This window comes from Oppia nitens, unplaced genomic scaffold (assembly GCF_028296485.1).
Source record: "Oppia nitens isolate AA-2021 unplaced genomic scaffold, nextdenovo-longstitch-racon4-pilon3 scaffold55_pilon_pilon_pilon, whole genome shotgun sequence".
In the NCBI taxonomy this organism is placed as follows: Eukaryota; Metazoa; Arthropoda; class Arachnida; order Sarcoptiformes; family Oppiidae; genus Oppia; species Oppia nitens.
The window spans coordinates 65,524-91,752 of NW_026533238.1; the positions used below are offsets into that span (position 1 = coordinate 65,524).

Here is a 26,229-nt window from a genome sequence, read left to right on the forward strand (position 1 = left end):
GAAAAGACATTGACAAACATTAAATCATTTGATGAAAACAAGTTACGACCCATCAGTCAGACACTGGACGACGAGTTAGAAGAAGCGGCACAAGTGGTCCAAAGGTCTGAGAAGAAACAATTCAAAGAGTTGTCTAAAGATTTGGCTCAGTATGCCATCAAAGGATAATAATAATAGTCTACAATATAATCGAGTTTATCGGGTCATCCGAGCAATGGCAGTGTCATCTGTTTTCATTGCTTTACTAGTGATCTCTTAAGAAGATATAAATACAAAATGAATACTATTATACAGATACTGATCAACTGTTTGATGTCGATGACAGCCTTTTATATTACTTTGAAAGCTATACCACAAGTCAGACAATGTCAACTGTAGGGCTGAATCCCAGGGAGTGGTCGCCGGCTGTGTATATCTGGTGGTAATGTTTCTGTTTATTCCCATACCGTTCACGTCCTCTCAACCGCAATGAATGTCTGTTCACTCTCGAAGATTTTAGACACGAAGTGGTCGGTATATATATCCCGTGAAAGATATTTAATATTAATTTGCTTAAGATTTTTTGTTTGTTTTTTTTGACCAAACAGTTCGCTCAATTGATAAGTGCTTTGCTGTCCATCTGTTGTATGATATTCTTGGGCTTTGCCGACGATGTACTCGACCTAAGATGGCGTACAAAACTATTGCTGCCAACGATAGCAACTCTACCGCTGTTAACGGTCTACGGTATTACATATAACAATACAACAGTAATAGTTCCCAAACCGTTACGCGATTTAGTTGGCTATAGTGTTCATTTGGGACCAATTTATTACCTGTATTTGGCAATGTTAGCCGTATTCTGTACGAATGCCATCAACATTGTGGCCGGAATTAACGGTATAGAGGCCGGTCAGGGTCTGGTCATTGGACTATCGATAATAGTCTACAATATAATCGAGTTTATCGGGTCATCGGATCAATGGCAGTGTCATCTGTTTTCATTGCACTTTATGCTGCCGTTTGTTGCCGTAACGGCTGCTCTACTCTACCATAACTGGTATCCATCGCAAGTGTTTGTCGGCGACACGTATTGCTATTTTGCCGGAATGACCTTCGCTGTGGTCGGCATTTTGGGTCACTTTCCCGAAAACAATGCTATTGTTTTTCATACCACAAGTGTTTAACTTTTTGTTTTCTTGTCCACAATTGTTTCATTTTGTCGACTGTCCCCGACATAGACTACCCAAGTATGTAATAATAATAATAAGTAGACTTTTAGTTTTAAATTGTAATTTTTTTATCGTCTATTAAATAGATATGATGTCAAAACCGATAGAGTATACGTCAGTACTTTCCGATTGAAGACCAGTGAAACCAAACCGTTGGGCGCATTGTTTATAGCAATACTTTGTGAAAAAAAAACTGTAAAACTATTACTATTCAGACAATAGTTATTGTATAGTTATTTTCTATAATTTGATTTAATTATTAGTGTTAAATACAATATAATAACTAAATTTGAATTACCGTAATTAAAGCAATTTTTACGGTTTGTTATTAAGTTTAATTTAAACTAATTTTTTGTTTAATCAATCAATTAATTAATTAATTATTTGCACTATTTTTTTCTATCAATTAATACATTTTAATCAATTTTAATTTTTTAGTCAAAATCAATGGCACCGTCTTTGTTAGGTTTGACTATCGGGTCATACCCTGCTTTAAAGAGGGATGGCGTGTTTGCTGTGCCCGATCAGGCGTCCACAAATCGGAAGCGCTGGTATCATAGGGGGGTGGCGTATGGCGCCACAAAACAGATCCGCTCGTCCGACAAGAAATACCGTCGCGCCGCCCGAAAATGGCAACACCAAAATGATACCGGTGAAATTGATGACCACATGCCGACTCCCGAGCATTTGATACTACAGGTCAAGAAAAAGATGATAGCGGAGTTTCAGTCATCAGTTTACAAAGGTATACACATTGATTGATTCATTGATTGATTCATTGATTGATTCATTGATTCATTGATTCATTCATTCATTCATTCATTCATTCATTGATTGATTCATTGATTGATTCATTGATTGATTGATTCATTAATTGATTGATTGATTGATTGATTTAATTATTTTATTTTATTTTTTTTAAATATAATTATAAGGCTTCAGTTTGGAAGACAAGAAGTTCGCTTCCGAAGCGGTTTGGGCGCAGATTAGCGCAGGGATGGACAATGAAGACTACATAAGTGTCTTCAAGTCATTCTCAAAACGTCACGATATTGAAGAGGCGTACAAATAGTATAACTATTAATAGTTATGAATAAAACAGTCATCACTTCGTTGATGATTATTATAATTATTGCTATTATTATTATTATTATTATATGAGTATCCATCTGAGTATTGTTGTTGTTGTTGGTCGTACTGTTGACCACTAGTTTGGTAATAATTATCGTTATTTTGTTGATGCCGTGGTTGTTGATGTTGTTGTCTTCCATTATCGTAATATTCATGTTGTTGTTGGTATTGATAATTACTTTTTGATGAATACCTGTCACCGGTATTTTGTGTCCAACCGGAGCCCTGTATACGACTAGTGTTTTGCGGTATAGCAGGCCTAACGCCGCCACCACTACTACTACTTACTCCTTGATTCCCATAACCAGTGCCTCGTCCTCCGCCACCGCCACCCCTATGACCACCTCTACCACGCTGTGGATTATCTCTTTGCTGCTGTTGTTGAGAAAAACTTTCCTTTGACGGTGCAATTTGTTCATTAGGACGTCCGCCGCGATCGGGAACCAAACCGATAAGATATTTATGAATTTCTTCCATTTGTTTTTGCTGTTCGAGACCTTTGTTAGCCATGCCTTTAGTTCGCGGCACTTTCGCAACGCATTGAATAATCCCCTTTCAATTGGCCATCAATGGCCTCCAATGTCTTCCATTGAATGCCCGATAAAAGCAAACCGTCTGAAAGCAATAGACTGTCTTCAATGACCAACTGTTGTTGTTTTATCCTTTGTGTCAGCTTTTCTTTGATTTTCTTGAACAACATATCGGTGCCGATATTCTCCGGCGGTTTTCCCATACCGAGCGTTACTAGCATTGACCTCAAGTCGCGAGCCGTTTGGCTTTCGTTCATCGTTATCGTCATCGAGTTATTTGCATTATTGTTGGCCATCTTATTGTCAACAAGAGTCATACGACTGGCCAATAGATGTCCCAAAAGACTGTTAAGTATTATCAATCGGTTGTCAGTCTGAGTCAATGGTAAGTCAATTAACGGTGAATTTAGTTCCCGAAACAGTGAATTCAATTCAATCTTCAGTGCGTCCAACTCTTTATCATCTGATTGTTGGACAAACAAAAGCGATTTAGTGGTCTTGTAGTTCATTAAGAAGAAAAAACATTTGTCTTACCTTTGATCGGATGGACCAATGACTCCAAACGCAAGAGTTTCTGCAACTGATTGGATATCCACGAGACGATCGACGAAAATGTCGTCAACTGAGACAAGACATCGACAACATATAAGTCGTTGTCGCAGTCGGAGAGAAGGACATCATCGAAGTCATGATAATCCAAGTCTTGAAGCGAATCCAAGATCTCGTTTGTCAATAGATTCATACCGAAATTAATGCATATAGTGGTCAGTTTGACGAAGCGGAACGCGTTTACTTAGATATCGATCGCAAAGATCTGGCCATTGAATTAAGGAAAACATTGGGCCAATACAAGCGAGTGGTTGAACTGTTACAATCGGGATTCGCTACCGCCGATGACAATCAATTGCGTGACGCACTGTGCAATCTGGGCGACCAGTTTGCCGATAATCATTGTTGGGACGAAGCAGTTGTCTACTATGAAAGATCCAATGCATTTGATCGGCTATTCGAGTGAATATATACAGTAAATTTATATTAAATAAAGTTAACAAAACTTTTTTTATGTATTATTATATGAATACGTATACCTGAATCATACCCTAATACTACAGGTGCCGAAGCCTACCACTACTTGATCCTATGTCAGCGACAACTGTACGAAGGCTACTATGATTCGGCTATGAAAACGGCATTACATTTGCGTGACTACGAAGACTTTATCGACGGCAAAGAGATATACTGTTTGCTTGCACTGACCAGTTGTGCCAACAAAGCCTTTTCCATTTGTTCCAAGGCGTTCATCAAACTGGAATCGATGGACACCATCGGCGATGATCATCGAATCCAATACGAAGAACTGGCAATCAATATATTCAGTAAGAATCCGCCAAAAGATTCGCGAACGGCTACGAAAAGTGAGTGCACTTATTGCGAGACAATGATCGCCGATTGGCTGACAGTGTGTCCCAGTTGTCACATCAAGTTTGCCATATGTGTGGCCAGCGGTCGACCGATTATGGACGCCAGCAAACAGTGGACGTGTAACCGATGCGGACATCATGCATACAAATCCGATGACTTTTTATTTGAAACAATTTATTGAGCCATTGTTCGACGTGATCACCATTTTAATAGCGAATCGACTCGTTTAGTGTCAGTTCGTGTAAAGTACGACCCGTGACAGCTGTTCCCACCCCATGACAATCAATCAATTAATTTAATAAAATAAATTACAAAAAAAAAATATTTAAATTTAAATAAGTTTGATAACTGTTTATTGTAATAAAAGTATTTCAAATAAAATATAACATAACTTAAGTGTAATATTAATTAATTAAATAATAACTTATAATTAACTTATAACATAGCATAAAATATTTTATACATATATCAATTTTCAAATTAATTTTGTTGTTGTTGTTATTTAAGTGTATTTTTAATAGTTTGTTTTAATTATGAAATATATTTTTGAAATCATGTATATTATTTTTTTTTAAGTATTTAATTATTTTTAATTATTAAGTTTATTATATTTTTAAAAATATATTTATTTATTCAATAATATAACGTTTTTGTGTTATTTACTACTTTTGTTTAGTAAGAAATAATAATTATTAATCATCGGTTCCTTAGTGACCAAAATTGTCTTATCATCAAATATGTGGTAATAAATGCCATATATAATAATATAATATCAACAACAGTATGACTATATATTTATATACTGTATATATATATTGCTTAAAAAGTTATCGGTAATCATACATAAAGCTCTCGACAAATAATACATTGAAATAAGGTAACAAATAAAATACTAAAATATATAAAAATAAAACTTATAAAATAATAATATATTAAACCTAATAAATAAAAAAAAATTATTTTTTTAGATTAATTGCAATCAAATATTTATCGCAAATCTCATAACAACCATACATTTCATTGGGCACTTGAAACTACTACAGCAACGGAAACTCATAAAATTAAAGGTGTTGTCCCTTATATTATCACATATTATAATATTATAGTCTAGTATTTAGTTTAGTTTAGTTGACAATAAAAAAACAAATTACTTTTTATTATTATTTAGTAAATTAATTGTGAAATTAATTATATATTTTTTTGTGGTTAAAACTGAATTTAGACTTATTTAAAAAAATAGTTTATATTTACTTATCTTTTATTTATATAAAAAAAACTTTAGATATTTGTGCGAAATCGACGTATAAGAGGAACAATGAGATTCCGTTTCATTAATATTGTTGTTTTCATATGTTTGGCCACAAGTGGACTACCGTTGACCAGAGCCGCCGACAAATCAGCAGACGATGACGGTTCGTGTGAGACAAAAGTGGAAAATTGTCGCTGTTTTATGGCCGGTAAAAATCGACCCGAACTGGAGTGTACCCGTGAAAAGCTAAAGCACATACCGTCGGCTTCCTTATGGCCGGAAAATATTTTCGCATTAGATGTCAGTATGAATGTCATCAAAAACATCGATGTCGTCGACTCGAACGACGCCCTCGAATACCTGGACCTGGCGTCCAATCAGATCGAGTCGATATCGCCGCACGCTTTCGACGGACTGACCAAACTGCGCGGCCTAGACCTCAGTCACAACGAATTGGTCGCCATTCCCAGCGAACTGTTCAACAATCAACTGTTGACACTCAATCTTAGCTACAATAAGATCGAAATATTGCCGAAAGATATGCTGAAAAAGACGACTTACCTCCAGGAGCTGCGTATAGCGCACAATCCGTTACGAATGCTTGAACCGGATTTGTTCCAGTATTCCGGTCAACTCAAGTCACTGGACTTGTCGGCCATTGACTTGTTTGCCATCAAAGAGGATATCTTTCACTATTTGTTTGAAATGTCTGAACTGGACTTATCCGACAACGACTTTATGGTCGTACCGACGACACCATTGAGAAGTGCACGCAATTTGCAAATATTAAAACTAAACGGAAATCCTATTTCAATACTGGATGAACATTCGTTTATTAAGATGTCTGGTCTACAGGAACTGTATTTGGATGACATGAAAGAGTTGATCGAAATCAAAGAGAAGACATTCTCCTATCTGTATAATCTGAGAAAGATATCCATCAGTAATAACCCGCACCTGTCCTATATAGACAACCACGCATTTTATGGTATATTCAATAGGAGTTGGATGGCCATACAGGAGGCCAACTTAAGAGCCAACCGATTGTCATATCTCGCTGACACTACATTACCATTTTGTAAGCGCCATTTTGTTACCAAAATTTTTTAATTACTTTTGATTTTTGATTTATGATTTTTTTTCAGGCAATCTAACCAGTCTTGACCTGAGAGAGAATCCCTGGGCTTGCGATTGTCATATACTTTGGGCCAAATACTGTCATCTGAGACCAGAGCTCACACACGGCATTATGTATGGCTTTAACTTTAATGATAATAATTTTATAGTTTGTATGTATACTTGAATTATTTTTAAACTTTTCCAATGACCTCCAATAGTTGCGCTTCTCCATCCAAATTCCGAGGCGATGACCTGATGCTGATCGACCACACAGAGATCCATTGCGAGCACAGTCAGATGTACGCCGAAGTACGGCTAATGCGACTCTTCCTTATAGTATTTGTGTCGTTCACACTGTTCTTCATTGCACTGGTATTTGTATTGTTCATCAAACGCGATGTCTTCATGAAATGGTGGTCCAATCGGCGCCGGGGAACGGGAGCTATATATTATGTCAAAGCACACTCCAATCCTATTGAACCGGAATTTTAAGGTGGCGGTAGGGGAGAGGGGGGCTTCCTATCGCCTACTTGTATGAATGTGTGTCCCGGTTATCAGTTGGCGCTTATCATATAATATTATTTAGTCAATTACTTAGTCATTGTCACTACAATAATTCAATCATAATCAAAATGTGTCAAATTTGTCAAAGTTTTTTTTTAATTATAATAAATATTTTTTTAATTATATATAATTTAGTAAAAACTAAATAAAAGTTTACTATTTTATAAATATTTGATAAAAAGTTTATCTATAGTTTTTTTTACATTACAGTACTATACATATTGAATAATATATAGTATACATGTAAATTTAATTTCATTAAATTACTATTAATAAAATTTATGATTTATAAAAACTTTTAAATAAAAATTCATTTACTAATAGCAATTCATTTGCAAAAAAAGTTGATATATTTATTATATTTACCGTAAAAATAAGTTATGATTTCATCAAATATTATATAAATAGTTAATTAAGTTTAGCAATCGTATTGATGGCTTATCACAGAAAAACGAAAACAAAAATTTAATTTAATGTATAAATTATATTAGCAGTAAATAAATAAACTTTTAAAGTAAACTATAATTTTAAATAAATTAGTTAATATCGTTAATAGCGTCGACCGCCGCCACCACCACCTCTATAACCACCGCCGCCGCCACCACTTCGTTGTTGATTATTATAATTATTGCTATTATTATTATTATTATATGAGTGTCCATCTGAGTATTGTTGTTGAGACCCGTACTGTGATTGTCGTTGAGACCCGTATTGTTGTTGCTGATGGTATCCTCCATATTGTTGTTGTTGTTGGTCGTACTGTTGACCACTAGTTTGGTAATAATTATCGTTATTTTGTTGATGCCGTGGTTGTTGATGTTGTTGTCTTCCATTATCGTAATATTCATGTTGTTGTTGGTATTGATAATTACTTTTTGATGAATACCTGTCACCGGTATTTTGTGTCCAACCGGAGCCCTGTATACGACTAGTGTTTTGCGGTATCGCAGGCCTAACGCCGCTACCACTACTTACTCCTTGATTCCCATAACCAGTGCCTCGTCCTCCGCCGCCGCCACCCCTATGACCACCTCTACCACGCTGTGGATTATCTCTTTGCTGCTGTTGTTGAGAAAAACTTTCCTTTGACGGTGCAATTTGTTCATTAGGACGTCCGCCGCGATCGGGAACCAAACCGATACGAAATTTATGAATTTCTTCCATTTGTTTTTGCTGTTCTAGACCTTTGTTGGCCATGCCTTTAGTTTGCGGCACTTTTATGAGACAATTGGTTGGTTTATTGCTGACGACACCGTTAATGAGTAGCTGGCAATCGGATGGACGCGCAGCCAACGCATTGGCCAACGTTACGTTCGGATGACTTGACAACTGATTTCTCTGTTTTTCGTAGACTTCTTTAATTCGAGATTCAAGAACTTCGGAATCGGCGTTATTATTGTCGGACTTCTTCCACATAAACGACTTGACCGTACAGTCACAGCGTCTCAAAAGCATTTCGCGACGCATTGAATAATCCCCTTTCAATTGGCCATCAATGGCCTCCAATGTCTTCCATTGAATGCCCGATAAAAGCAAACCGTCTGAAAGCAATAGACTGTCTTCAATGACCAACTGTTGTTGTTTTATCCTTTGTGTCAGCTTTTCTTTGATTTTCTTGAACAACATATCGGTGCCGATATTCTCCGGCGGTTTTCCCATACCGAGCGTTACTAGCATTGACCTCAAGTCGCGAGCCGTTTGGCTTTCGTTCATCGTTATCGTCATCGAGTTATTTGCATTATTGTTGGCCATCTTATTGTCAACAAGAGTCATACGACTGGCCAATAGATGTCCCAAAAGACTGTTAAGTATTATCAATCGGTTGTCAGTCTGAGTCAATGGTAAGTCAATTAACGGTGAATTTAGTTCCCGAAACAGTGAATTCAATTCAATCTTCAGTGCGTCCAACTCTTTATCATCTGATTGTTGGACAAACAAAAGCGATTTAGTGGTCTTGTAGTTCATTAAGAAGAAAAAAACATTTGTCTTACCTTTGATCGGATGGACCAATGACTCCAAACGCAAGAGTTTCTGCAACTGATTGGATATCCACGAGACGATCGACGAGAATGTCGTCAACTGAGACAAGACATCGACGACATGCGAGTCGTTGTCGCCGTCGGATAGAAGAACATCATCGAAGTCATGATAATCCAAGTCTTGAAGCGAATCCAAGATCTCGTTTGTCAATAGACTAGTAGTCATTGTCGCCGTTTATATCAATACAAAAACAAAAAAAAACTAAATAATTATAATGAGATTTATTTTTAATTGATTTTAAATTGATGGCAAACAAATCAATTTGGATCAGTTAGTTGTGTTAATTAAACAGATTTTTAATTTTAAGTGATATCTCACTGACGACGACAACAACAAAAATACTGTCTGTTTCAGCAAATACTGTGAAAAAAAGCAATGAATTTAATAATAAATTAAATGAATTATTGTTTTGTATGAATCAATGAATCAATCAATGAATGGCTTTTAAAAATGATTATTGCATTCAAACAACACATTTGTGTCTCTCATTTCATATTACAGTATATATGTGTTCACCAATAGAGAGCTTAACGCTATTTACTGTAATATTTAATATTAATTTTTTTTAAAAAAAATACTTAAAATATTTTGAGCGCCACTTTCAAGTGATTATACAAATTGTAACAAAAAAATAATTAAATAAAAAGTTTGTATTAAGTTTTTTTTTATAAAAAAAATTGTTTATTTAATTAGTAATTAAATTCAAACTATGATTTATTACAAACAAATTTGTATATTTAATATTTATAACTATTTTATTATTATTATTATTAATATAATTTATAATTATTTGTCTAATTATCTAAATTTAATAACCAGTATTGAATGTCTGTACTGGAGCTGCGTATGTGCTTTTGATGATGGGTGCCGGCGGTGGTAGTGGTGCCACTAGCGGTGCCCTGTAAACCGGTGCCGGTATTACTGGTGCCGATAGTACCTGAACGGGAGCCTTGTATGTGGGTTTGCTAAGCAACGGCAGGGCTTTACCGACAACCGAAAGCGGCAGTTTGGACACTGAGCCAACTTTAGCACCGATTTTGCCTCCGACTACACCACCGATAAGTCCGGCCTTTACGGCGGCCACTTTTGCGGGAATCAATAGGGGAGCAAACATTAAACCTGACCACAAAAAAACAGTTTTATTTTATAGCAAAACCAACAAAAATAAAAATTTATTATACCTTTCTTTGCGAAGATTTTACCGCCGATCAGTCCCTTCTTGAATAGCATGAGATGTGAATCAGATACCGGAGCCAAAGCCAGAACAACCAACAGTGTGGCAAATGAGACGACTTTTGTGAAGTTCATTGTAGTGAATGATAAAAAACAAAACAAAAATTGTTTGATATGGGAATGAAATATAACTTTTCAGATGACTTATCAAATGATTGATGAAAACAAACTGATGACCACAACTGTCCATTTCATTCAGTATTTATATTCTTTCAAAATTAGGACAACCCCTGTGTGTGTGTGTGTGTGTGTGTGTTGTTTCTAAAACTTAATCCCTATCTTTCAATAATAATAATAATAAAATTTCTAAACTTTCACTGATAATTGCTTTAAGGTATTTGAGAGTCAAAATAGTGACCCATTTTTTTAATAATACTTTCACTCAAAAATGTTAGACCAGTGGTCAGTGATAGTTGTTTTACATTTACACCTAACATCATAGTTGGGTTTAGATAACCTTATTTTTGGCAATAATTGCAATATTAGTATTATTATTATTAATTTGTAATTAATTTTATTCAAATATGTTTATGACCCAGTAAACTATTTTATTATTATTATTATTATTGACAAATTGCATTAATACATACAAATATATATATATATATTATCTCTATTTTAGCTATTATTATAACTAATATTGAAAATGAAATTTAATAACATTATACTAATAATTATTATTATTAAATTAAAATAAAAAGATTAAAATTTTTGACCTTAAAATTTATGCCATGAAAAGTGAAATTTTTAAAAATTTTGTTTAATAAGTATTAATTGCTATTTATATTTAATGTTGATTTAGCATATTTTTTGCACTATCTAATAAATTTTAAATGTCTGAAAAAATTTATTTATTAGCATTTAAATTTATTAATATTTTTTATATAAAACAAAATAATTTAATAAATAAAAAAAAATTAGAAAATAAAATAATCAAATTAAATCAATTTATTCATAATTATATTTATAATTTTGAAATTGTCAAATATAGTTATTAAAAGTTTTAAAATTTTATTTTGTTTATACTGATTAGAAATTTATTAAATATAAATTAATTATATATTATTTTTAACAATTTTTTTAAAAAAAATTTAATGTAATATCTAAATATAGTAATAGATTTAAAGTGCAATACACTATGAAATAATTTAAATTATAATAATGTTTATATCAATAGTTAGCTTTGCAAGTGTGCAAACAATACATTAAAGTTTTAAAATTAACTGTTAATTCACATAATTAATTTTATTATTTGACAGTTATTTTTTAATAATTTTTATATCTAACATTAAATTAACTAATATTTTTATAAGTAACAAAAAAACATAATAATATTTAAATATAAAAATTAAAATATTTTTTTTGAAAGCAGCGCTTTTCACTGTTATAGCCAATAGTAACTGTTATACAGTATTGATATTAATAGACATTGTATTGAATTGTATTGAATTGTATGGTAAGCGAGAAAATACCGCAAAACAGTTAATAATAACAATAACAACAATAAAACACAAAACAAATCAATTATTTTTATTAATTATCACACAATTAGGTCCAACAAAGACATGAACATCGATTGACAGCAATCTCTAGGTGTGTGTGTGTGCTGTCTATCGGGTCATTGAGTGAGTGGTACAGTCAGTAACGGACGGTTGTGTTGCGGTCACCACCCGAATCGCGCAATGGCATCGACTACGGCTGCGGCGGCGGCGGCGGCAATGAACGAGTCATCAACAGACCGGATGCCGATGAATAGCGTAGCCATCGACGGCACTAACAATGGCATCAAGAAGTCGACGCCAGCGATGAAGATAGTGGTTCCACACGAATGGAAACGTAAGGTGCGGTCGGAGTACATGCGTTTGGTTCAGACCAAGAGATACAAACGCAACGATATCGTCAAAGTAAGTGATCAGTTATCTGGACAATGGATAGCCATTGTTAGTGTCTTAATCTGTATTACTGTATGTCTTTTATATACACTTTTAGGGCGCATATGTGACCAACAGAAATGAGATAACAAAGGCGTTGGCAAACATTAATAAGATTAAGAAGGAATCGACGGCTATTGTCCACTTCCCGACTGATATACCCACACATCACTCCATTATGCGAAAGGTCTTTATAAAACCAATCATTTATGTCTATTATCTGTTATTTTAAACACATTTTGATGACAGTGTGAAATGCGTCCCTTCGATACGTCCAACATTAGTACCAAACAATCGGTTCCCATACGGATGATGTACGCCGTGACACCCATTCCCACAATGTATATCAACAATGCTATCTTATAAGTGTTTCCATTAAGTAATGTCTTATTTTATTTGCATTTCATTATTAGGTATACGTGGGCTCCCATTCAGCAAAACTTTATGGTTGAAGACGAAACAGTGTTGCATAACATCCCGTATATGGGCGATGACGTACTGGACACCGATGGCTCGTTTATTGAAGAACTCATTAAGAACTATGACGGCAAAGTCCACGGCGACCGCGACAGCAGTTTTGTCACCGACGATGTATTTGTTGAACTCGTCGACGCTCTGAAAGCGCCCCATAAGATCACTAACAATAATGATAATAATCTTATCAATGACACCATCGATGACGATGTGAACACTAATGGCGCGAAAAAAGACAAACAAATTATCTTAAGAAGCGAACGTTCGACAACTGCCACTCGTATGTTATAATCTTTTATTTAAATATTTAAATTTAATTTAATTACCGATAATTGTCTTTTTTATCACAGAAATGACACGAATGCCGGCAAAAATAGCACAAAATATGATATTTCACGCGATTTCCGCTGTATTTACCGATAAGGGAACTCCTGAAGAACTGGAAGACAAATACGAAGAATTGTTGGCAAAACGCAATAATACAACAGTACAGCCATTGGAGTCGACACTAAATATCGACGGCAACAACACTCAGTCCTATCCTAGAGAGCAGACAATGCATTCATTTCATACACTGTTTTGTCGTCGATGTTTCAAATATGACTGCTTTTTGCACCGTATGTTTTTGATATTTTTTTGATAATAATATTTGATTTTTTTTAATTTACCGGTAATTAATTTGTATAGCATTTCAACCGATTCGTCTAAATAAGAGAAGACATAACAATTTGGAGAAGAAATCCGAGCCGTGCGGTAACAAATGTTTTCTTCATATTGTAAGTACCGGTAATGTTATTATTAGTATCGGTAGTACCAATGCTAGATCTACCGTATGATAATACTATATATATATATATATATATATATATATATATGTATATACAGTATCGGAATATAAAATGTTATTTATTTGTGTTTTATAATCATATAAGGATATCGTCAAAGAAAAGATAATTCAAGAGAAACAAAAACAAGTGGAGAGACGATCGTCAAGAAATCAGACAAATGGTAACGACAGCGGTAATGATGCGAGCAGTGAGGACAGCAACGATTCAGTTGAATCATTGCCTATAAAAAGTTTGTATAAAATAAGTTTTTAACTTTAGTTTTAACTTATCGTAATTACGGATAATATTTTTATTACAGCCAAGAAAACTCGTTCCCAATCGCCTCCATTGTCCAACTCTGAGGTTTCATCTAATAACATATGCTTTGACGAGGATAGCAATAATCCGACGTCGACGACACAAAAGAAAGACAAATATCGGCCGTCGAAAAATTTTTCGCCACCAAACTATCACGACTACTGCCTACCGCCGCCGTCGCCCGACGACGAATCACTGCCCATTACTACCGATACTACAGCCGCTACCATCAGTTTGGCCGACATTACTACCGAATGGAACGGTTCTGAACAGTCGTTGTTTCGGGTACTCATCAAAACATTTTATAACAATTACTGTATCATAGCGTCGATGTTGCGGAGCAAGTCGTGCGCCGAAGTCTATGTGTTTGCCCAGAAAGAGCTGAGCGATTTGCCACTCGAGGACAGTATGAACGACAAGACACCGCCGCGAAAGAAGAAAAAGAAGCACCGCTTGTGGTCCAATCATCAGCGAAAGTTTCAGCACAAAAAAGATGGAAATTCCAATCATGTCTATAACTATACACCCTGTGATCATCCGGGCCAGTCGTGTGATAGTACCTGTCCCTGTGTTCAGGCGCAGAATTTTTGCGAAAAATTCTGTAACTGTAGCTCTGATTGTGCCCAACGATTTCCCGGCTGCCGATGTAAAGCCCAATGCAATACCAAACAGTGTCCCTGTTATCTGGCTGTCCGCGAATGTGATCCCGATTTGTGTCAGGCATGCGGTGCAGGTATCAAACAGTAGATATATTTTAGAAATTAAAATAATTTCTTATAAATTTTGTTTGTATTTATAGATCAATTTGATCTGAAAAACATTAGCTGTCGTAATGTTTGTGTTCAACGCGGTCTACGAAAGCATCTATTTTTGGCGCCGTCAGACGTGGCCGGTTGGGGCATATTTCTGGGCGGAACGGCTCAGAAAAACGAGTTTATTAGCGAATATTGCGGTGAAATTATATCGCAAGACGAGGCCGACCGTAGAGGCAAAGTCTACGACAAATATATGTGTAGTTTTCTATTCAATTTGAACAATGGTTTGTATTATTGTTATAATTTATTTTTAAAAATTTATTTAAATTTTTCAATTATTTATTATTAAATTAAATATCAGATTTTGTTGTGGACGCCACCAGAAAGGGAAATAAGATCCGATTTGCAAATCACTCGATAAACCCGAACTGTTACGCAAAGGTAATGATGGTTAACGGAGATCACAGAATCGGTATATTTGCCAAACGGGTCATTCAGTCGGGAGAAGAACTATTCTTCGACTACAGATACGGACCGACAGAACAATTAAGATTTGTTGGCATCGAAAGAGAAGAGTTTGTCTAAATAATTGAATTTTTTTTGACAACTGTTTACAATTTGATATGTTTTACACATAAGTACAGTATATATATATATACTGTATTATTACTGTATATATAATTATCAAATTGTATTTATTTATTAAGCATTATTTGTACGAATATATAAATTTATATATATTTTTATATACATTTATACATTAATTATATATACATTTATTATTTGGATAATTATTTGTATTGATAATTATTGACAAGTTATTTGGTTTTTTTTAATCACATAATATATATATAATAATCATTTTTCACATTTTTAAAATATTTAATAATTTTCATAAGATTTTAACTGATGATAAATATTTAAATGTTTTGTCAGCTATTATTAAATTAATTGCATTTGTATAACACTTTTAATACTACTTTTGTATTTATATAAAATATAAATTGAAAAAAAATCATTTATTAGATTCAATAAATTATTGCAACAATAAAGTTATATATATTTTGCAATCAAGATAACACTTTAAGATAATAGTTATGTCTGTCTGTCTGTATGCGTGCACATTTCATCAACAACCATATTTTAATTCAATCTAAAAATGTATTGTTAATACAGGTATTTAAAAATTTATGGTTTATTGTGTATTAAAATTTAAACGTTTATTGAGGTCATGGAGGTTTTAAGGACAGGTAGGCAGGTGCTGTGTAATTACATTTTGCTATATTCTATAAGCTACACGGCACCGGGAGGTTAGCTACCTGTGCTAAATTTTTGTTAAATTTTCTCAAATGCAAAAATTTTCAATTTTTATTGAAAGAAATGTTATTTCTATGGGAAATTTTAAATGTTTATTGAGCACTGGTAGTTTTTGGGATAAGTAGGCAGGTGTTGTGTAAAAACATTTTGCTATATTATATGAGTCAAAGGGCACCGGGAGATTAGCTATCTGTGCTAAATTTTTGTAAAATTTTCTCAAATGCAAAAATTTTCAAATTTTATTAAAATTTTCAATTTTGATTTAAAGTAATGTTATTTCTATGAGAAATTTAAAATGTTTATTGAGCTCATGGAGGTTTTAAGGACAGGTAGGCAGGTGCTGTCAATAATAAAATTTATTTAAATATTTTAAAATAATACTAGTTTAACCCGCGGAACATGTATAGTCGTGCAATTCTTTTATTAATTATAAATTATTCATCATAAGTAATTTGATTGACTGCCTAACTTGTTTTATACAACAAACTACTTAACCTAATGTAACTAAACTACAGAACCAATACACATTAATTCGTCTAAACTTTTGAGAAATTTTAGTTTTTATATATATTTAAATAATTTTAATAAAAATTAAAAATTAAATCATTTTTGCGAAAAAAACATTTGATAAAATTTAACAAAAATTTAGCACAGGTAACTTACCTCCCAGTGCCCTAAGACTATATAGCAAAGTGTAATTACACAACATCTGCCTACCTGTTCCTAATACCTACCAGTGCTCAATAAACATTTAAAATTTCCCATATAAATAACATTGCTTTAAACACAAATTTTACAAAAATTTAGCACAGGTAGCTAATCTCCCGGTGCTATGTGACTCATATAATATAGCCAAATGTAATTCTACAATACCTGCCTACCTGTCCTTAAAACCTACCAGTGCTATAAACATTAAAAATTTCCCATAGAAATAACATTGCTTTGAATAAAAATTGAAAATATAACAATACATTTTTAGATTTGAATTAAAATATGGTTGTCGAGGAAAGGTATCATACAGACAAACAGACAAACAGACAAACAGACAAACAGACAAACAGACAAACAGACAAACAGACAAACAGACAAACAGACAAACAGACAAACAGACAAACAGACAAACAGACAAACAGACAAACAGACAAACAGACAAACAGACAAACAGACAAACAGACAAACAGACAAACAGACAAACAGACAAACAGACAAACAGACAAACAGACAAACAGACAAACAGACAAACAGACAAACAGACAAACAGACAAACAGACAAACAGACAAACAGACAAACAGACAAACAGACAAACAGACAAACAGACAAACAGACAAACAGACAAACAGACAAACAGACAAACAGACAAACAGACAAACAGACAAACAGACAAACAGACAAACAGACAAACAGAAAAACAGACAAACAGACAAACAGACAAACAGACAAACAGACAAACAGACAAAACAAATATAATGAAGTGTTATCTTGATTAAATGTTATTAATTAACTATTAATAATATAAATTATTTAGATATTTTAATATTTATTCGATGTTTGCATTATTCTATCAAACCATTCAACAACCAAATACTAAAAATATTTAAATATTTTAAAATAATATYAAATRTTGTTATTATTCAACTATCAATAATAAAATTTATTTAAATATTTTAWAATAATATCAAATGTTATTATTCAACTATCAATAATAAAATTTATTTAAATATTTTAWAATAATATCWAATGTTATTATTCAACTATTAATAATAAAATATCTAATAACACGACATCAAATAGACGATGATTGTTCGTCGATGATACCATTTTGAGACAATGTAAGTTTATATAGTTGTCTGTCTAGACTAAGATTAGTCATCACTTCGCATACATATTGGTTGGCAAATTTTGTTACATTCAGAGCATTTTGTTTTATGACTTACGTATTAAGTATTTTGCATCATTCTATCAAACCATTAAACAACCAAATACTAAAAATATTTAAATAATCGATGAAATCATTATTCTATCAAACCATTCAACAACCAAATACCCAAATACTAAAAATATTTAAATATTTGATGAAATCATTATTCTATTTAACCATTCAACAACCAAATACTAAAAATATTTAAATAATCGATGAAATCATTATTCTATCAAACCATTCAACAACCAAATACCCAAATACTAAAAATATTTAAATATTTGATAAAATCATTATTCTATCAAACCATTCAACAACCAAATACTAAAAATATTTAAATATTCGATGAAATCATTATTCTATGAAATCATTGAACAATTAAATATTTAAATATTCGATGAAATCATTATTCTATGAAACCATTGAACAACCAAATATTAAAAATATTTAAATAATTGATGAAATCATTATTCTATCAAACACTTCAACAACCAAATACTAAAAATATTTAAAAATTCGATGTAATCATTATTCTATCAAAATATTCAACAACCAAATACTAAAAATATTTGATGTAATCATTATTCTATCAAACCATTCAACAACCAAATACCCAAATACTAAAAATATTTAAATATTCGATGAAATCATTATTCTATCTAACCATTCAACAACCAAATACTAAAAATATTTAAATATTTGATGAAATCATTATTCTATTTAACCATTCAACAACCAAATACTAAAAATATTTCAATATTTGATGAAATCATTATTCTATCAAACCATTCAATAACCAAATAGTAAAAATATTTAAATATTTGATTTAATCATTATTCTATCAAACCATTCAACAACCAAATAGTTAATGAATTTAAATATTTGATAAAATCATTATTCTATCAAACCATTCAACAACCAAATACTAAAAATATTTAAATATTCGATGAAATCATTATTCTATGAAACCATTGAACAACCAAATATTAAAAATATTTAAATAATTGATGAAATCATTATTCTATCAAACCATTCAACAACCAAATACTAAAAATATTTAAAAATTCGATGTAATCATTATTCTATCAAACCATTCAACAACCAAATACAAAAAATATTTAAATAATTGATGAAATCATTATTCTATTTAACCATTCAACAACCAAATACTAAAATTAGTTAAATATTTGATGAAATCTTTATTCTATTAAACCATTCAACAACCAAATACAAAAAATATTTAAATAATTGATGAAATCATTATTCTATTTAACCATTCAACAACCAAATACTAAAAATATTTAATTATTCGATGAAATCATTATTCTATGAAACCATTGAACAACCAAATATTAAAAATATTTAAATATTTGATGAAATCATTATTCTATTTAACCATTCAACAACCAAATACTGAAAATATTCAAATATTTGATTAAATCATTATTCTATCAAACCATTCAACAACCAAGTACTAAAAATATTTAAAAATTCGATTTAATCATTATTCTATCAAACCATTCAACAACCAAATAGTTAATGAATTTAAATATTCGATGAAATCATTATTCTATCTAACCATTCAACAACCAAATACTAAAAATATTTAAATATTTGATGAAATCATTATTCTATTTAACCATTCAACAACCAAATACTAAAAATATTTAAATAATTGATGAAATCATTATTCTATCAAACCATTCAATAACCAAATAGTAAAAATATTTAAATATTCGATGAAATCATTATTCTATGAAACCATTGAACAACCAAATATTAAAAATATTTAAATAATCGATGAAATCATTATTCTATCAAACCATTCAACAACCAAATACTAAAAATATTTAAAAATTCGATGTAATCATTATTCTATCAAACTATTCAACAACCAAATACTAAAAATATTTAAATATTTGATTTAATCATTATTCTATCAAACCATTCAACAACCAAATAGTTAATGAATTTAAATATTTGATGTAATCATTATTCTATCAAACCATTCAACAACCAAATACCCAAATACTAAAAATATTTAAATATTCGATTAAATCATTATTCTATCAAACCATTCAACAACCAAATACTAAAAATATTTCAATATTTGATGAAATCATTATTCTATCAAACCATTCAATAACCAAATACTAAAAATATTTAAATATTTGATTTAATCATTATTCTATCAAACCATTCAACAATCAAATAGTTAATGAATTTAAATATTTGATAAAATCATTATTCTATCAAACCATTCAACAACCAAATACTAAAAATATTTAAATATTCGATGAAATCATTATTCTATGGAACCATTGAACAACCAAATATTAAAAATATTTAAATAATTGATGAAATCATTATTCTATCAAACCATTCAACAACCAAATATTAAAAATATTTAAATAATTGATGAAATCATTATTCTATCAAACCATTCAACAACCAAATACTAAAAATATTTAAAAATTCGATGTAATCATTATTCTATCAAACCATTCAACAACCAAATACTAAAAATATTTAAATATTTGATGAAATCATTATTCTATTTAACCATTCAACAACCAAATACTAAAATTAGTTAAATATTCGATGAAATCATTATTCTATCAAACCATTCAACAACCAAATACTAAAAATATTTAAATATTCGATGAAATCATTATACTATCAAACCATTCAACAACCAAATACTAAAAATATTTAAATATTTGATGAAATCTTTATTCTATTAAACCATTCAACAACCAAATACAAAAAATATTTAAATAATTGATGAAATCATTATTCTATTTAACCATTCAACAACCAAATACTAAAAATATTTAATTATTCGATGAAATCATTATTCTATCAAACCATTCAACAACCAAATACTAAAAATATTTAAATATTCGATGAAATCATTATTCTATGAAACCATTGAACAACCAAATATTAAAAATATTTAAATAATCGATGAAATCATTATTCTATCAAACCATTCAACAACCAAATACTAAAAATATTTAAAAATTCGATGTAATCATTATTCTATCAAACTATTCAACAACCAAATACTAAAAATATTTAAATATTTGATTTAATTATTATTCTATCAAACCATTCAACAACCAAATAGTTAATGAATTTAAATATTTGATGTAATCATTATTCTATCAAACCATTCAACAACCAAATACCCAAATACTAAAAATATTTAAATATTCGATTAAATCATTATTCTATCAAACCATTCAACAACCAAATACTAAAAATATTTAAAAATTCGATGTAATCATTATTCTATCAAAATATTCAACAACCAAATACTAAAAATATTTAAATATTTGATGTAATCATTATTCTATCAAACCATTCAACAACCAAATACCCAAATACTAAAAATATTTAAATATTCGATGAAATCATTATTCTATCTAACCATTCAACAACCAAATACTAAAAATATTTCAATATTTGATGAAATCATTATTCTATCAAACCATTCAATAACCAAATACTAAAAATATTTAAATATTTGATTTAATCATTATTCTATCAAACCATTCAACAACCAAATAGTTAATGAATTTAAATATTTGATAAAATCATTATTCTATCAAACCATTCAACAACCAAATACTAAAAATATTTAAATATTCGATGAAATCATTATTCTATGAAACCATTGAACAACCAAATATTAAAAATATTTAAATAATTGATGAAATCATTATTCTATCAAACCATTCAACAACCAAATACTAAAAATATTTAAAAATTCGATGTAATCATTATTCTATCAAACCATTCAACAACCAAATACTAAAAATATTTAAATATTTGATGAAATCATTATTCTATTTAACCATTCAACAACCAAATACTAAAATTAGTTAAATATTTGATGAAATCTTTATTCTATTAAACCATTCAACAACCAAATACAAAAAATATTTAAATAATTGATGAAATCATTATTCTATTTAACCATTCAACAACCAAATACTAAAAATATTTAATTATTCGATGAAATCATTATTTTATGAAACCATTGAACAACCAAATATTAAAAATATTTAAATATTTGATGAAATCATTATTCTATTTAACCATTCAACAACCAAATACTGAAAATATTCAAATATTTGATGAAATCATTATTCTATCAAACCATTCAACAACCAARTACTAAAAATATTTAAAAATTCGATTTAATCATTATTCTATCAAACCATTCAACAACCAAATAGTTAATGAATTTAAATATTCGATGAAATCATTATTCTATCTAACCATTCAACAACCAAATACTAAAAATATTTAAATATTTGATGAAATCATTATTCTATCAAACCATTCAATAACCAAATAGTAAAAATATTTAAATATTCGATGAAATCATTATTCTATGAAACCATTGAACAACCAAATATTAAAAATATTTAAATAATCGATGAAATCATTATTCTATCAAACCATTCAACAACCAAATACTAAAAATATTTAAAAATTCGATGTAATCATTATTCTATCAAACTATTCAACAACCAAATACTAAAAATATTTAAATATTTGATTTAATCATTATTCTATCAAACCATTCAACAACCAAATAGTTAATGAATTTAAATATTTGATGTAATCATTATTCTATCAAACCATTCAACAACCAAATACCCAAATACTAAAAATATTTAAATATTCGATTAAATCATTATTCTATCAAACCATTCAACAACCAAATACTAAAAATATTTCAATATTTGATGAAATCATTATTCTATCAACCCATTCAATAACCAAATACTAAAAATATTTAAATATTTGATTTAATCATTATTCTATCAAACCATTCAACAATCAAATAGTTAATGAATTTAAATATTTGATAAAATCATTATTCTATCAAACCATTCAACAACCAAATACTAAAAATATTTAAATATTCGATGAAATCATTATTCTATGGAACCATTGAACAACCAAATATTAAAAATATTTAAATAATTGATGAAATCATTATTCTATCAAACCATTCAACAACCAAATATTAAAAATATTTAAATAATTGATGAAATCATTATTCTATCAAACCATTCAACAACCAAATACTAAAAATATTTAAAAATTCGATGTAATCATTATTCTATCAAACCATTCAACAACCAAATACTAAAAATATTTAAATATTTGATGAAATCATTATTCTATTTAACCATTCAACAACCAAATACTAAAATTAGTTAAATATTCGATGAAATCATTATTCTATCAAACCATTCAACAACCAAATACTTAAAATATTTAAATATTCGATGAAATCATTATACTATCAAACCATTCAACAACCAAATACTAAAAATATTTAAATATTTGATGAAATCTTTATTCTATTAAACCATTCAACAACCAAATACAAAAAATATTTAAATAATTGATGAAATCATTATTCTATTTAACCATTCAACAACCAAATACTAAAAATATTTAATTATTCGATGAAATCATTATTCTATCAAACCATTCAACAACCAAATACTAAAAATATTTAAATATTCGATGAAATCATTATTCTATGAAACCATTGAACAACCAAATATTAAAAATATTTAAATAATTGATGAAATCATTATTCTATCAAACCATTCAACAACCAAATACTAAAAATATTTAAATATTTGATGAAATAATTATTCTATTTAACCATTCAACAACCAAATACTAAAATTAGTTAAATATTCGATGAAATCATTATTCTATCAAACCATTCAACAACCAAATACTAAAAATATTTAAATATTCGATGAAATCATTATTCTATCAAACCATTCAACAACCAAATACTAAAAATATTTAAATAATTGATGAAATCATTATTCTATCAAACCATTCAATAACCAAATAGTAAAAATATTTAAATATTCGATGAAATCATTATTCTATGAAACCATTGAACAACCAAATATTAAAAATATTTAAATAATCGATGAAATCATTATTCTATCAAACCATTCAACAACCAAATACTAAAAATATTTAAAAATTCGATGTAATCATTATTCTATCAAACTATTCAACAACCAAATACTAAAAATATTTAAAAATTCGATGTAATCATTATTCTATCAAACTATTCAACAACCAAATACTAAAAATATTTAAATATTTGATTTAATCATTATTCTATCAAACCATTCAACAACCAAATAGTTAATGAATTTAAATATTTGATGTAATCATTATTCTATCAAACCATTCAATAACCAAATACTAAAAATATTTAAATATTTGATTTAATCATTATTCTATCAAACCATTCAACAACCAAATAGTTAATGAATTTAAATATTTGATAAAATCATTATTCTATCAAACCATTCAACAACCAAATACTAAAAATATTTAAAAATTCGATGTAATCATTATTCTATCAAACCATTCAACAACCAAATACTAAAAATATTTAAAAATTCGATGTAATCATTATTCTATCAAACCATTCAACAACCAAATACTAAAATTAGTTAAATATTCGATGAAATCATTATTCTATCAAACCATTCAACAACCAAATACTAAAAATATTTAAATATTCGATGAAATCATTATTCTATCAAACCATTCAACAACCAAATACTAAAAATATTTAAATATTTGATGAAATCTTTATTCTATTAAACCATTCAATAACCAAATACAAAAAATATTTAAATAATTGATGAAATCATTATTCTATTTAACCATTCAACAACCAAATACTAAAAATATTTAATTATTCGATGAAATCATTATTCTATCAAACCATTCAACAACCAAATACTAAAAATATTTAAATATTCGATGAAATCATTATTCTATGAAACCATTGAACAACCAAATATTAAAAATATTTAAATAATTGATGAAATCATTATTCTATCAAACCATTCAACAACCAAATACTAAAAATATTTAAATATTTGATGAAATAAATATTCTATTTAACCATTCAACAACCAAATACTAAAATTAGTTAAATATTCGATGAAATCATTATTCTATCAAACCATTCAACAACCAAATACTAAAAATATTTAAATATTCGATGAAATCATTATTCTATCAAACCATTCAACAACCAAATACTAAAAATATTTAAATATTTGATGAAATCTTTATTCTATTAAACCATTCAATAACCAAATACAAAAAATATTTAAATAATTGATGAAATCATTATTCTATTTAACCATTCAACAACCAAATACTAAAAATATTTAATTATTCGATGAAATCATTATTCTATCAAACCATTCAACAACCAAATACTAAAAATATTTAAATATTCGATGAAATCATTATTCTATGAAACCATTGAACAACCAAATATTAAAAATATTTAAATAATTGATGAAATCATTATTCTATCAAACCATTCAACAACCAAATAGTTAATGAATTTAAATATTTGATAAAATCATTATTCTATCAAACCATTCAACAACCAAATACTAAAAATATTTAAATATTCGATGAAATCATTATTCTATGAAACCATTGAACAACCAAATATTAAAAATATTTAAATAATTGATGAAATCATTATTCTATCAAACCATTCAACAACCAAATACTAAAAATATTTAAAAATTCGATGTAATCATTATTCTATCAAACCATTCAACAACCAAATACTAAAAATATTTAAATATTTGATGAAATCATTATTCTATTTAACCATTCAACAACCAAATACTGAAAATATTTAATTATTCGATGAAATCATTATTTTATGAAACCATTGAACAACCAAATATTAAAATTAGTTAAATATTTGATGAAATCTTTATTCTATTAAACCATTCAACAACCAAATACAAAAAATATTTAAATAATTGATGAAATCATTATTCTATTTAACCATTCAACAACCAAATACTAAAAATATTTAATTATTCGATGAAATCATTATTTTATGAAACCATTGAACAACCAAATATTAAAAATATTTAAATATTTGATGAAATCATTATTCTATTTAACCATTCAACAACCAAATACTGAAAATATTCAAATATTTGATGAAATCATTATTCTATCAAACCATTCAACAACCAAGTACTAAAAATATTTAAAAATTCGATTTAATCATTATTCTATCAAACCATTCAACAACCAAATAGTTAATGAATTTAAATATTCGATGAAATCATTAT

General features: G+C 29.3%; 3 protein-coding genes and 2 pseudogenes across 4 annotated transcripts; 3 read left to right on the top strand and 2 right to left on the bottom strand.

Moving 5' to 3' along the window:
• Window positions 1-442: 442 nt before the first annotated feature.
• LOC128960796 (UDP-N-acetylglucosamine--dolichyl-phosphate N-acetylglucosaminephosphotransferase-like) lies at window positions 443-2,283 on the top strand (annotated as a pseudogene).
• Window positions 2,284-2,369: 86 nt separating this feature from the next.
• Window positions 2,370-4,001, bottom strand: LOC128960797 (protein FAM98A-like; annotated as a pseudogene).
• A 1,265-nt stretch (window positions 4,002-5,266) lies between these two features.
• On the top strand, window positions 5,267-7,325 carry LOC128960794 (carboxypeptidase N subunit 2-like). Its single transcript, XM_054306930.1, has 4 exons — window positions 5,267-5,361; window positions 5,577-6,621; window positions 6,689-6,794; window positions 6,881-7,325. The coding sequence occupies exons 2-4, from the start codon at window positions 5,610-5,612 to the stop codon at window positions 7,152-7,154; spliced, it is 1,392 nt and encodes a 463-aa protein (XP_054162905.1). The 5' UTR covers window positions 5,267-5,361; window positions 5,577-5,609; the 3' UTR covers window positions 7,155-7,325.
• Window positions 7,326-7,760: 435 nt separating this feature from the next.
• LOC128960793 (protein FAM98A-like) lies at window positions 7,761-9,756 on the bottom strand. The gene is made up of 2 exons (XM_054306929.1): window positions 9,218-9,756; window positions 7,761-9,145 (listed from the first exon to the last, which is right to left on the bottom strand). Exons 1-2 carry the CDS (start codon window positions 9,429-9,431, stop codon window positions 7,776-7,778), a joined length of 1,584 nt encoding a protein of 527 aa, XP_054162904.1. The 5' UTR covers window positions 9,432-9,756; the 3' UTR covers window positions 7,761-7,775.
• Window positions 9,757-11,894: 2,138 nt separating this feature from the next.
• Window positions 11,895-15,442, top strand: LOC128960800 (histone-lysine N-methyltransferase E(z)-like). Of its 2 annotated transcripts, none has more exons than XM_054306937.1 (11): window positions 11,895-11,955; window positions 12,052-12,403; window positions 12,489-12,617; window positions 12,680-12,771; window positions 12,844-13,184; window positions 13,255-13,521; window positions 13,592-13,680; window positions 13,837-13,981; window positions 14,051-14,782; window positions 14,849-15,088; window positions 15,166-15,442. In XM_054306937.1, the coding sequence occupies exons 2-11, from the start codon at window positions 12,182-12,184 to the stop codon at window positions 15,387-15,389; spliced, it is 2,481 nt and encodes an 826-aa protein (XP_054162912.1). In that variant the 5' UTR covers window positions 11,895-11,955; window positions 12,052-12,181; the 3' UTR covers window positions 15,390-15,442. The 2 variants fall into 2 exon arrangements, with proteins under 2 accessions (XP_054162912.1, XP_054162911.1); XM_054306936.1 differs by having other exon boundaries at window positions 11,896-11,980.
• The last annotated feature ends 10,787 nt before the right edge of the window (window positions 15,443-26,229 follow it).

Bases quoted from the DNA above. Each gene is read 5' to 3' on its own strand.
- LOC128960794 (XM_054306930.1), top strand. From the start codon at position 5,610: ATGAGATTCCGTTTCATTAATATTGTTGTTTTCATATGTTTGGCCACA. The intron at 6,622-6,688 runs GTAAGCGCCATT...ATTTTTTTTCAG, and splicing joins TGACACTACATTACCATTTT to GCAATCTAACCAGTCTTGAC. The intron at 6,795-6,880 runs GTATGGCTTTAA...GACCTCCAATAG, and splicing joins GAGCTCACACACGGCATTAT to TTGCGCTTCTCCATCCAAAT.
- LOC128960793 (XM_054306929.1), bottom strand. From the start codon at position 9,431: ATGACTACTAGTCTATTGACAAACGAGATCTTGGATTCGCTTCAAGAC. The intron at 9,146-9,217 runs GTAAGACAAATG...TCCAACAATCAG, and splicing joins ATTGGTCCATCCGATCAAAG to ATGATAAAGAGTTGGACGCA.
- LOC128960800 (XM_054306937.1), top strand. From the start codon at position 12,182: ATGGCATCGACTACGGCTGCGGCGGCGGCGGCGGCAATGAACGAGTCA. The intron at 13,982-14,050 runs GTTTGTATAAAA...TTTTTATTACAG, and splicing joins TGAATCATTGCCTATAAAAA to CCAAGAAAACTCGTTCCCAA. The intron at 14,783-14,848 runs GTATCAAACAGT...TTGTATTTATAG, and splicing joins GTGTCAGGCATGCGGTGCAG to ATCAATTTGATCTGAAAAAC.